General features: G+C 50.7%; 1 protein-coding gene across 2 annotated transcripts; it reads right to left on the bottom strand.

Annotated features, from left to right (window-relative positions):
- Positions 1–212: 212 nt before the first annotated feature.
- On the bottom strand, positions 213–10,802 carry LMO2 (LIM domain only 2). 2 transcript variants are annotated; one of them, XM_041723355.1, is made up of 4 exons: positions 10,658–10,802; positions 10,164–10,383; positions 5,775–5,990; positions 213–1,196 (listed from the first exon to the last, which is right to left on the bottom strand). In XM_041723355.1, the coding sequence occupies exons 2-4, from the start codon at positions 10,202–10,204 to the stop codon at positions 977–979; spliced, it is 477 nt and encodes a 158-aa protein (XP_041579289.1). In that variant the 5' UTR covers positions 10,205–10,383; positions 10,658–10,802; the 3' UTR covers positions 213–976. The 2 variants fall into 2 exon arrangements, with proteins under 2 accessions (XP_041579289.1, XP_041579288.1); XM_041723354.1 differs by lacking the exon at positions 10,658–10,802 and adding an exon at positions 10,515–10,582.
- Between the last annotated feature and the right edge of the window lie 1,635 nt (positions 10,803–12,437).

Genomic DNA, 12,437 nt, shown 5'->3' with positions numbered 1-12,437 from the left:
TTTAATTATTCTACATCCCTCTGAGCTACATGGTGACCTGTTATATAATTGCTAGTAATACAGAAACGTGCCTGCCTCGTATAAACCCTAGCAATAAATGGAAGTTTTTATTTGACCTAAAAGTAAATTGCTTATTTATGTCTCCTTTACAGTCTAAAAAGCCATTTTCCTGCCAGCCCAAATTATGAGTCATAATCAAGTAAACAACACTTCGTTTTAGTCTGTCATTTTTATTGTCTGTGGAGTTATTTTTTTGACTACACACAACAAATACTTTGATATAATCTAAGATAATAAAATAGTTGAACAACTTTTGTTTTTAGATTTACATTTGTATAGAAACAATCTGTGGAACAGCTCATCTCCAAACCAGGGTGTCTAAAAACAGTGACTCATTAGCATTGCTTTAAATAATCGTTTGGTTAAAAGTTGCAATTTCCATTCTCAACTGAAATGTGTCTTCATGCAGTTTCCCTTGGGTCCAAAGGCCTTGGGAAGGTGGCCAAGGAGAAAGGATGGCCACTCTCCTCTCTGTCCTTCCCTGTGTGGAGGACAGTGATTGGAGCAGGGTTGTCATAAAAGCCAGGAAGAAAAGAAATCAATTGCACATCTCTAGTTTTCAAGGGTCAAGGTCCTAACGGTTCTTTACACAAGTCCCTCTCCGTAGGATGATGGCGCCCGCCCACCTGCCCCCCAACACTCCTCTTCTTCACTAATTGTGTCAGTTACTACGGATAGGCTGTGGCCATTGTCCATAAGTTCTCCCTAAAGACTGGTCATTTTGTCGCATTTAGTCTTGTCCCTTGTATTATGTCACTTGGATGCCATGTCTTGGTGCCCACGGAGGGTCCACCAACCCCTAAGAAATGCCTCATCCCACCCTCAAACCCCCAGAGTGCCCAAGAGTGAAGAAGACCCCATGGAGACAGTGACTTCAGCGAAATGCCTGCCCCCAGAGAGGCCGGGGGACTCTGGCCTAGATCATTCCATTGATCTTAGTCCACTCGTAGATGTCCTGTTCGCACACTATGTCGGAGTTGATGAGGAGGTATCTGTCGCCCACACAGAAATGCTTCTGACAGGCGGCGCATTTGAAACATTCCAGGTGATACACTTTGTCTTTCACCCGCATCGTCATCTCGTAGGCACGGATCCGCTTGTCACAGGATGCGCAGAGACCATCTTGGCCAAAAAGCCTGGGAGGAGAGAACAGAAAGAAACACTAAGGAGAGGCAAAACTGGAAGAAAGGGCTTGAGGATGGGTTCCATACAAGAGGGTCAACACCCAACCTGTCAGGAAGCAAGGAAGAGGTGGGTCCCAGGAGGCTCATGGAGCCTTTCCTAGGGGGAAGAGGGTACTCTGGGATGAGGCTGCAACCCGTGGCATCTGTGTTTGGCATAACCTGCCCATTTCTGAGCTCTCCCCACTTTAAGCTGCCCTGGACCCCTTTTCTGTGGAGAGGTACCTTAGCTGAAGTGATTCAAATTAAGAGGTTAGGCATGTACTGTGTGTCCCCTCCCAGGGGGGACTTTCATTCTAGAAGAAGAGTTGGAGTAAATCCCTGGGGGCCCTTTGAGGGGGGCTGAGCCGGAATGCAGTGAAATGGGCATGTTCCTGAGGTTCCCAGGTTCCATCATGTCAACAGCCACCGATCCTACCCGTGGGGAGGGCTGATCTCCACTCCTCTGTAAGCTAAAATGGGCCTACTGTTCGCCGGAGCCCCAGCTTCTAGGAGTCGGAGGGAATCCAACAGAAGACACTGGGTGTAGTTAACCGTGTCTCAGATCTGGGAGACAAAGAGCATCTCCCCATACTTCAAGGTCCTCAGCTGCCCCACTGGCGTGAATCTCCAGAGAGACTTCTCTTTCGACACTGAAATAAAGACTCCCCTAAGTCTCAGTCACTTATTTCAAGCAATATTCAATGTCAAGGTGGGAAAGGCAACACGGTGGAGCCCGGTGTGGTGGTTCTCGAGCTGTGGTCCTGGGACCCACAGCATCTGGTCACCTGGGGGCTCGCTAGCAACTGCAAATTCTCAGGCCTCCCACTTGAGACACTCAGGGATGGGGGGGGAGGCCTGTGTGTTAAGGAGCACTTCCAGGCTATTCCGAGGCAGGTTGAAGTTTTGTGGTCAGCCTGCAAGAGTGAAACCATGCACGTCCAGGACTAGCCCTGAGCACTGCGTGACCGTGGTGGGACCTCAGGCCCCTGTGAGCTGCTGCAGTGGCAGTGACCGCAGCATCTGCCACACTGGGCTACGAGAAAGATCAAACGGAGCGTTGTCAAAGCGCCCACTGTCAAAGGCTAAGCCAGCACGGGCAGTGCTTTCACACAGGTCAGGTGTACTGGCATCTGGCACCGTCCTGCTACAGGAAGTCATTTTCATAGGTGCCTGATGACAAGGCATGTGAGCCAGCCCCTTCCACGTAAAACCTTTAGGACAGTTCTTATTGCAGCTTCTTATTGGAAGTTCTTACTCGCTTAGGATGGCAGAGAATCCACTGTTACATCCTGAAAGGCCAGAGGGGAGATGGGGCATTTGGCAAATTTGGAAACGTTTGGGCAGAATAGATGAAATCAAGAAGACACTCTGATAGTGATAGTGAGAGCCAGCTTCAGCTAATTTCCCTCCGAATCCTGCTTTGCATTTGAGGATCTCTGAGTGTTTCCAAGGCACCACCTGGGAGCAAGCTCATTACGGGGGTGAAGAGCATTTTCTCCCATCGTAGCAGATGGTGGAGCTGTAGGAGAGTGCTACCTTGGAGCTCGGAGTGGAAAGCCAGTTCTGGTTTCCTGACTGTTCAGTAAGTTGAGTTCGGGACTGAGCAAAGATAAACGACTCACCAAACCGTGTGCCAGGCATGAAGCCAACACCTGGGGTGTGTGACCCTTAAGGAAGGAGAGCATTTATTAAAGGGAAGTTGGGGGTAAATTACAATACACATCAGGCAGTTAATGAGGGGGAGGGACAACGGATGAATATTTGGGAGGCAAGTTCAGTCCCTCTAACCAGCCGGGTGCCCCCGAGCAAATGACATCCTCTCTTCTGACTTTTGTGTCCTGGATTGTAAAGCACAGGAAGTGGAAGAAAAGGCCTCTGCGGTCCCTTCCAGCTCTGGCATGCTGGGATTCTACTAAGAGGAAAAATAAACCAGGACCTGACATCTAATTTGAGCATTTACCTCTGGCCCCAAGAATTGGTACCTTAGGCTGGATATCCCAGAAGCAGACCCGGAGGAGAGGAATTCTCAAGGATGTATTCTCAGGGGAAGCCAGGAAGAGGCAAGGGAAGCTGGGTAGAAGGGGAGGAAGGCAAGCAAAGTTGCAATCTGTAGCTAAGGCCCTCTGAGGGGAGCTCAGGGCAGATGGCATGTTAGGTTTCTGCATCTCTCAGAGTCCGCCTGGCTCCAGGCAAGGTTGCAAGGCTTTGGGGCTCCTGCAAGTGACAGCCATGGCTCAACAGTCAATGTTAAGGTCCCACCGGCGGCGCGGGGACAGTGGGCAGGCTCCTGGCCCTAACAGATGCAGGTGTTGGCTGTTGCAAGTAAAACCACTGGGAGGTGGGGTGCATTGTACGCAAAAGTTGGTTGAAAGGGATACAGGGGATTCTGGGGGCCCTGCACTGACATTAACAGCTACTGTTAGGTTCCCAGAAACACAGCCCAGCAGTAGCAACAGCAGAAGGGTTCAGATTTGCACTGGGATCTCATGAATATTTGAGGCTAAATGTCTGAAAAGGACTGTAACAGGCAGGCCGTAGGCAATCCTCAGGAGGAGGAGGAGAAGTTCTCCTGGGGAGGAAGAAGGCCTGAACCCCATCACGGGACCTCCCATCTATTCACTCTCCCAACTTGCCTTTTTAAAAAGACGCTGTCAGATATGTTAAGAATGGAAGTAAGCTAGTCCAAGGTTAAAGGATGTTCCCTGAAGCAAAAAAAAAAAAAAAAAAGGTTTTTCTCCTCTGTCAGGAGGTGTCAATGTCTTAAGCTTTCTCCTGCCCATTTTCATAACAATAATATAAATATTAAGGGATGGCTGGAAAGGCTTGCCTAACACAGAGTTAATTAACATGTTGCCTAGGAATGTAGCAGGGAGAAGAATTATTTCATGTCACCAAGACACAAGTTAATTAACACTGGGTTCTCCCAGACAATTTTTTTCCTCTTCTTTTTAAAAATGCAAAAGATGAACAAGCCCAGGTGGCACCGGGTTTATTCCTGAACGTTACATAAAACCACAGAGATAGGGAGAAGCCGGGGCTCTTCTGACCTTACTCTATCTGCACTTCATTTAATAAGATTCAAATGATTTGACAGGGATGTAGTCAGGGGGGCCCAATGGGAATCATTTATCGGTCTGCTTTCTGCACTGACTTGGCAAACTGGTCGCCAGCAAAATCAGATCTCTATTTATCCCAGTTCCATTTGCTTGTAACTTAACAAAAAAAAAAAAAAAAAAAAAAAGGACCAAAATTATAATCGTGATCATTGAAGACTCTACTTATTTTCTCTGAACCACTAAATTTGCAAGGACTTTATCAGAGAATTTAGAAAGAAAAAAAAAAGCTTATTCTATCAGTCTCTGGGTAAACAGATAAGCTTCCTTCACCGTGGAATTGCCTGCATTTTTTTTTTTTTAATGTAAAAAGCTCTGAGGGCAGGTTTAGGAGGAAGAGGTAGCCTGGCAGCCAAGGGCACTGGAGTCTAAATGAGCTTCCCTGGGTTGGGTGGTCCTAATGCATTAGGGCTGCATGCTCCACAGACCCTCTGCCACAGGAAGATGGCAAAAAAAAAAAAAAAGAAAAAAGAAAAAAAAAACTGACAGCTATACAGTTGAGCAGATCTGACAGTAGAGGGCACAGAGTTACCTCCACAGCAGCTAATATGAAACTGGAAATGCTAGAACATTCCGGGCAAAGGCACTCATTGAGTGCCGGAATATTCACATGGCCAACAGTATGACAGGGAGCATCAGGGTTGTCCTCAGCTCCCACCTCCCGTTGGGGGTGTCGCAGAGTTCCTATTTTTTCCTTCCTTTCTTCCATCTCTGTTCATTAGGTAGGAGAAGACTTAATGAGAATGTCATGAGGGCTAGTTACAAGGGCAGCTAGCCTCTAGATAGGCACGCACCCAGCCACGTAGTTTACCATGGTGCCCCATCGCACCCTCACCTCCTCCTTGGAGGGAGCTGCTGTTACTACCCCCAGTTTTATTGGGGGGGGGGGTGGAAATTAAGGCTGGAGAACATGCCCAAGGTCACAGAGCAAGGAAGCTGTGGTGCCAGGACTCCCACGGGCAGCAGCCCTGTCACCGTGGAAAGCTTGGGGCTTTTGCATCACATATTAGAGTCCTACAAAAGAGTATTTTATGACCCATAATACGTATGTTCTGAAGCATTAAATGTGCCCCTAAGAACCCACCCCCGAAGTGGTCAACTCCAAGGCCCCCTGGTCCCTGGTGCGGCCCTGTGGATCCCTCCCTGGGGCCCTCTCCCCTCTCGGGGACTCCACACCACCCAGGGAACTACTAGGTGGAATTTGGGGTTTATCTCTCACCCCTACAGAATTCGCATTTTACCACAGAGGAATGTGTCCCTGGAACATGCTTCTCAGACAGGAAGAGCCCCACTGCCTCTGCTCGGGGCAGCTGAGACTCAACCTTGGGGACATCTGGGGGGGGGCAGGAGTGGAGGCGCTAGCCCTCCCGTGGCCCCCGCTCAGGGCCCCCGACCCCACCGACCCTCGGGGCTGAGGGTGCAGGCCCAGGGAGGGTACCTGAGGTAGTCCCTCCTGCAGAGCTTCCGGCCCAGCTTGTAGTAGAGGCGCCGCCCCACCTCACCCAGGCGGCACCCGCAGAGGTCACAGCTCAGGCAGTCCTCGTGCCAGTACTGGTCGATGGCCTTCAGGAAGTAGCGGTCCCCGATGTTCTGCTGGCAGCCGCCGCATGTCAGCAGGGACGGCGGGATCTGCAGCACCTCGTCCACTGGCTCCCTGGGGACAAGAGCAGGCATGAGGGAGACCCTGGCTCCTACGGCCCTGGGTGGAGACCTGAGTTAGGAGGCAGGACGGGAGTCCGCAGAGGGGCCCCGCTGGCTCGGCCGGGGCAGGAGCGGGCTCGGCCTTGCAGGCTCCAGGGTCTGAAGTCAGTGCAGGGCCCCTAGAGGCTCCCAGCTGGCTCTAGGGGTCCTGCACCCCTGCCCGCCCAGCACTGCTCAGGCCCCTCTGCCCTCTTTTTTTAATGTATTTTTTTCCTTTTTCTTCCACCCTCCCTCTGCATCTTGCCATATCTCCTGCTTTTTCCTCCTCCCATGCCCCCAGACTCAAGAGCACTGCTGAACCCCAGAGGAGGCCCTCCAGGCTAAAAGAGTTGCTCCCTTCAGGGACAGCCCACTACCCAGAGGGCTAAACATCTGCGAATTCCCTGCTGAATCTATCTGCGCCATCCTAACTAACCTACGCCTTTCCCAACAGCTCAAAAAACAGAAGTGAGGAGGAAAGGAGAGAGTGATCAAAACTTATCTTAGGTTGTTTTCTTGTTTCCCACATAAAAATGCCATCAGGATATAATCGGAATTCTCATTATTATTTTTTGAGTTATTACTATTATTATTACTATTATTATTTTACAGAAATTCTGCATCCCATCCTTATTACTGAATGAATCCTTAAGAAAAATCGCAGGTTTTAAGGCCGTTGCTAAACTTATAAAAGACACTAAGTAGACCTTTCTGCCTGTGAAAATATTTACAACAGCAAAATCGGTTTGGATAAAGTAGATTTAGAAAAGAAAATGAGGAAGGGGTGAGGTGATGATTATTTTCAAGAGAGTGGAAGGCAATGAAACAGACTCTGAAAGCTTCATCCAGGCAACTGCTAACGGCAAGCCTATGAGATGTGTTCCTTTGGTAGAAAGTCAGACAGCATTTCTAGTTCACTTTGCTTCACTGGAATCTGAATATCACTGTTTTACTTTTTAAAATAAATAATTTTATTTGCCAAAAGGAAATAAAAGAGAGTGGAAAGAAACTATTCCAGCACCAAACGGGACTTAGGAAAAACCTAATACCTGTTGATACGCAACAATGAATGAGTTAAGTGCTCTTTTGAACCTTACTCAAGCACAAATCTTTTTTTTTTTTAATCTATTATATTTTTTAAAATGGACCTGCTTCCAACCATGGGATTCCCAAAGGGAGTTTCCTCCTCTGTACCTTGAGGGTATACATCTGTCTCTTATTTCTAGCTGACACTAACTTACCAGGTGGCCTCGTGTCCTGACTGGCCTGTGCCCACAGAGCTCAGCTCCCGTTGTACTTAGGGACGACGAGATGCAGGTAATCAGTGTCCATCTCACACACTGATAACTTCAGGTGCCTCTTTCTATAAAGCGCACACCTCCCTAGGAGTATTTAGAAATATCAAAACCAAGTCCACGCTTCGTAGATCTCAGGGCCCTTCATAAGATGATGCTTTTTTAGAATTAGAAAATGTGAAACCCAAGTCAGTTTTCTTTTAAAAAGTCAAGACTTTAGGGATGCCTGGGTGGCTCAGTGGTTGAGCATCTGCCTTCAGCTCAGGGCCTGAACCCAGGGTCTAGGACAGTCCCTGTGAGGAGCCTGCTTCACCCTCTGCCTGTGTCTCTGCCTCTCTCTGTGTGTCTCTCATGAATAAATAAATAAAAGCTTAAAAAAAAACAAAAACCTCAAGACTTTAGTTTTAAATTCACTGAAGCCTGCTTTTGTTTTTCTTTGTTTCCACAGGTTATACATAAGGACTTCCATTCTCCCTTCTGAAAAATAATATCCCCAGCATTTTCACATACATCAGCTCAGAAATGCATGGCTTCTCTTTCCACAGCCCATGGTCTTACTTCGGGCTTTCAGAAACACTCGTGGAACCTCAACCACACTCCATGCCCTGATGCTGATGCTGCCAACCAACTGTGAAAAAGGAAAATTTTGCACTTTGCTGGTGCAAAATTGCCTGGAATTAAAATGAACCGCTCATGTTATTCACAGGGAGGTGGTAGGGGCCACCCAATGCCCACGGTAGAGGAAATCTCTATGTTCGGGATTTCTGTCTAAATGTTTCATTTGCAAGCGCCTAGGCAAGCTTGTATCCATACATCGGTGATGCTGATAGTCATGACCCAAGTTGGCTTTGAGTAAGTACACAATGAAGCATCTGGTAGGACAGCGCTAGGCAGTAGAAATGTTAAGCAAAAGAGCCATTGTGATGGTCTGAGATGAGATAGGAAAGGACAGGGTAAGATATTGGCTCTATCTGGCTTTCTGTAATTAATGATAATATCACATTATCTTTTGTGGATTTCCAAGGTAATGAATGGGTGGGATTCACCCTCAAATTAATATCTTATATTCTCCTTGAGTCTATCCTGAATTTTACACCCGAGTATCACTACGGCCTGGATTTCTGGGATCGTTTCTCAACAATTTCCAATAAAGGACAGGGGGTTTGTGCTGCTGTAATTTCCTAACTACCTTGTCCATTTCCAGTTACAGCCTGTCTTTACTGGGCAAAGAGTGAAGTGAAGGATGGGCATTCTTCAGTAGGCGCCTGGTGTACTATGAGGTTAGGATGTTTCAATTTTCTAATCTCAGTGAAAAAGCACAAACTTTGCAAAGAGCAGACCTCCTTCAGGGAGCTGAAACCTCAGATTTATCCTCTAATAAAAGGATTAGTGACTAAGTTCTGCTGATCGAAAAGGCATTAGGCACCAATTCATCCCATCCCCTCTTACTGCATATCTATGGTCTTGCCCAGGCTCTGAAAACTCAGGGCTAAGTTGTAATTCCAGGTATATATATATATATATATATATATATACATATATATATATATATATGTATATATATAGTGTGTGTGTGTGCAAACCACCCTTTAAACTCAATGCCTGCATAGATACATTCTTTTAAAAATGAACGTTATTTTTCTCCTGAGAATTTGTTGAAGGAAGCTGTGTTTTCCTTAGAATAAACCTAGCCCCTTATAAGCCTTCTGGTGTCTGAGCCTTCAAGATTGAATAGTGATGTTTATGTTCTCACTGGATCATGGTACTTCCTGTATTTTATAAGAGTATGCTGAGTGTTTATGCTGGTAACTGAGGGTAAAACCCAGGTATATAAACACCATAGAGGGCTGAAACTGGGGGAGGGGGAGGACTTCAATCAGGAAAGCACAATTCCTTTAAAGCAGGAAAAGAAAAGAAAAGAAGAGAAAACAAATGCCTCTTAAAAGCACAAATGGACAAGTCATTAACCAGCTCCTTTGGTCTGTGTAACAAATCCCTTCAAAGGATTAGATGGGGACTTCAAAGGAATAAAAATTCTCAATACCAGACAGCTAATGAATCTTAAAAGGGCATTTGCGCTGACGGGAAAATGATATCTTAAACAACCCTCTCTCCCCTTGTTAACGCCGAAGAATGGGTTGGAGGTATAGGTTGGGAACAGGGGGACATTCCAAACCGGCACAAGGCTCAGAAAACAAATGCGGCAAATGCTCATTAGAGCTCTGGTTCCCTGACCCCAAACCCCTCTGAGACTGTGATGGATGCGATGAGCCAGCGCCCCCCCAGAACTGGCCTACACACAGGACGGTGCGCTAACTTTGGAGGTTCACAGCCACACACACACACACACACACGCACACAGCCCTCAGTGCACCCCAAGGGAGAGGGTGCAAGTACCCAGATCACTGCGGACTTGGGGGCTCCCAAGTCCCTGGAGGCCAGAGCGAGCTCCGGGTGACCTGTCCCGCGGGTCCCGGGCGCTCCCCCTGCGCGCCGCGAGGGGGGCCGTCGGGGCTCGGGGGGCCTCCACTTGCAAGGTCCCCCTTTCCAGGATCAGACGGACAAAGGGAATGGGGACCGACAGGGGAGAGGGGCCGGGGGCCGGGCCGGGGGCCGGGGGAGCGGCGCCTAGCCTGATGCTCCGGGACGGCACCTGCGCGCCTCCGAGCCCCCCCCCCAGCCCCGTGCCTGCCTCCCCGCAAACTTTCCAGCCCGCCGAGCTCAGAGGTGCGTCCCAGGGCTCGGGGCCCGCGCAGGTGCCAGTCGGGCGCCCGCGAGGAAGGGGCAGCCAAGGGCACGCGGCGGGCGCGCACCTGCAGCCCCGGGGCGCGAGGCGGGGGAGCCGCACTTACTCGGACGGGTCCAGGCTCTTCCTCTCGATGGCCGAGGACATTGGGGAGGGAGGCGGCGTGCCCGGCGGCGGGGGCGCTCCCTTGCTGGCGCGGGGCTGGCCGGCGGCCGGGGCGCGGCCCCCCTCGGGTGCTCGGGCGCCGCCGCTCCTGCGCCTCCTCTTGCTCCGGCGCTCGGGCGGCGAGCTCGCCCCTCCGCGCTCAAGGACGGTCGCCGCGCTGCCTTCAAACGCCAGAGAGAGAGAGCGAGTGAGCGGGGCCGGCGGGCGGGCGGGGGGCGGGGGGGGGCCGGGCCGGGCGGGGGCGCGCAGCCGGGCCGGGCGCCTGCAGCTGCGCCGCTGCTCGGGACTTAACCTTCCATCGCGCTCCCGCCGCCGCCGCCGCCGCCGCCGCCGCCGCCGCCGCCGCAGGTCCCGCTCGGCCGCGCCGTCCCCGGCTCCGCGCCGCCCGCCCGCGGGGCCCTGCGCGCCCGCCCCGCCGCCCCGACCCCCGCGCACCTCCGGCCCGGGCGGGGGGGCGGGGGCCGAGCCTCTCTCCCCGGGCTCCCTCCTCTCTCGGGAGCCGCTATTTTCGCTCAGCTTCCCTCTGTCTCTGGTTTCATTTCCTTTTTCCTGATCACGATTCAAATACAATAGAAGGAAATCACATTTAAAGAGACAGCTGCCCGCCCCCCTCCTCTCTCCCTCTCTCTCTTTTTTTTTAAACTGGGCTCCAGGGGATTAGCAATACAAACAGCAGCAGCAGCAGCAGCAGCAGCGACTTGGCTTCTTAAAGGGGCCCGCGTCGGGGACCCGGGGCGCACGCTCCGCGCGCCCCGCTCCTTGCACAGGCGGCCGGGTCGCCCCCAAGTCGCTCTGCACGGCCTCCCCGCCGCGCCGTTTCCCCTTCGGTCAAGTCGGGCCGAGAGCCGCTGGGGAAGAAGCGAAAAGACCAGGACGTGAAAGAAGCACCTGCAGAAATGCCAGCGTCCCGGGTGGAGGTCCCGGGGCCGCGGCCACCCAGCGCGGGGCGCGGGGCGCGGGGCGCGGGGCGGGGGGCGCGGGGGCGCGCGGGCTGGGGGCGCCCGAGCAGCGCCCGGGGCGCTGGTCCCCGAGGGAGGGCGGCTGGGGGGCGCCGCGCAGGGCCGCCCGCGGCCGCATTCCAACCATCCCTCACGCAGCATCTTCCGAAAATCAGACTCCTGCGGTGGAAGTGCCCCCCGTGGAAAGTGCCAGTAATAATGCTCTGCACAGAAAGTGCCTTTCCAAGGATCCACAGCTGTACTTGGAGACGGATTTTGCCCTGGGTCCGGGAAATGAGCAAGCAGCCAGACTTGATTTTGGAGTTTGGGTTTCCCCTCCAGCCACAAGGGCAAAAAGTCTAGGAAGAGGAGGAGGCTAAGGGTCTGTCCTGTATGGGAAAACTTTGGGCCTCCTCAGAGTTCCTTGAAAATTATTGTATTCAGAAATCATTTTTTTTTCCCCCAGAAATTGTCGCCAAAGGTCTATTTGTGCATGACGCCAGTGACAAGTCTTGTAAAGGGGAAATTACCAAGTGCTTTCAGAATCTATAGTCTTGTATAAAAAGTCCGGATCATGGCCGTAGACATTTTATTCCCATTTAAAGGATGATGTTGCAGGGCTTAGATGAGTGTACCTTGAAAGGTTGGTGGTTGAAGTCAGAAGTGAATTTCCGATCGCTTCATTTTCCCTGTTCAGAGCCAATCCTCATTGACTTTTCACAACTGTAAACCAGAATTTACTATTGTCTGCGTGTTTTTGTCATTTTCTTGTTTCCATGGGTCCAAGGTTGGATCCCTAATGGGTGTCATTAAAATGTGTGTGTGTGAGAGAGAGAAAGAGAGAGAGAGAGAGAGAGTGTGTGTGTGTGTGTGTGTGTGTGCACATGTGTGACCAAAGAAGCCCTAAGAGCAGCTTTGGGTCCAAGACAAGGCCTTCAGTGTATAAAAAGATATTTTCCCCAACGAGACCCTTGCTTTTAACCAAACAACAGCAACAACAACAACAACAAAACCTCTAGACATTTTAGGCAAGCCTAAATTATGTGATAAATATGTAACTTACCACTCTATAATCAGAAATGAAAATTAACCTATAGGTTGTGATGAATAATTTACTTATAGCCAGTCAGTGCGGTGGTTAAATGCCACAGACTACCTGGGTTTCACTTGGGCCCTTATCAGCTGGCATGGCCTAGGAAAGTTCCTTAGTATGAGGAGGCAGTACTGGGTAGTAGCTCTGGAGTCAGTCTGCCAACATTCTAACCCACCGCGTCCTG

Source organism: Vulpes lagopus, chromosome 11 (genome assembly GCF_018345385.1).
Source record: "Vulpes lagopus strain Blue_001 chromosome 11, ASM1834538v1, whole genome shotgun sequence".
Taxonomy (NCBI): Eukaryota; Metazoa; Chordata; class Mammalia; order Carnivora; family Canidae; genus Vulpes; species Vulpes lagopus.
The sequence above is the reverse complement of the archived record's forward strand: the minus strand, read 5'-3'. Positions and strand labels throughout refer to the sequence as shown.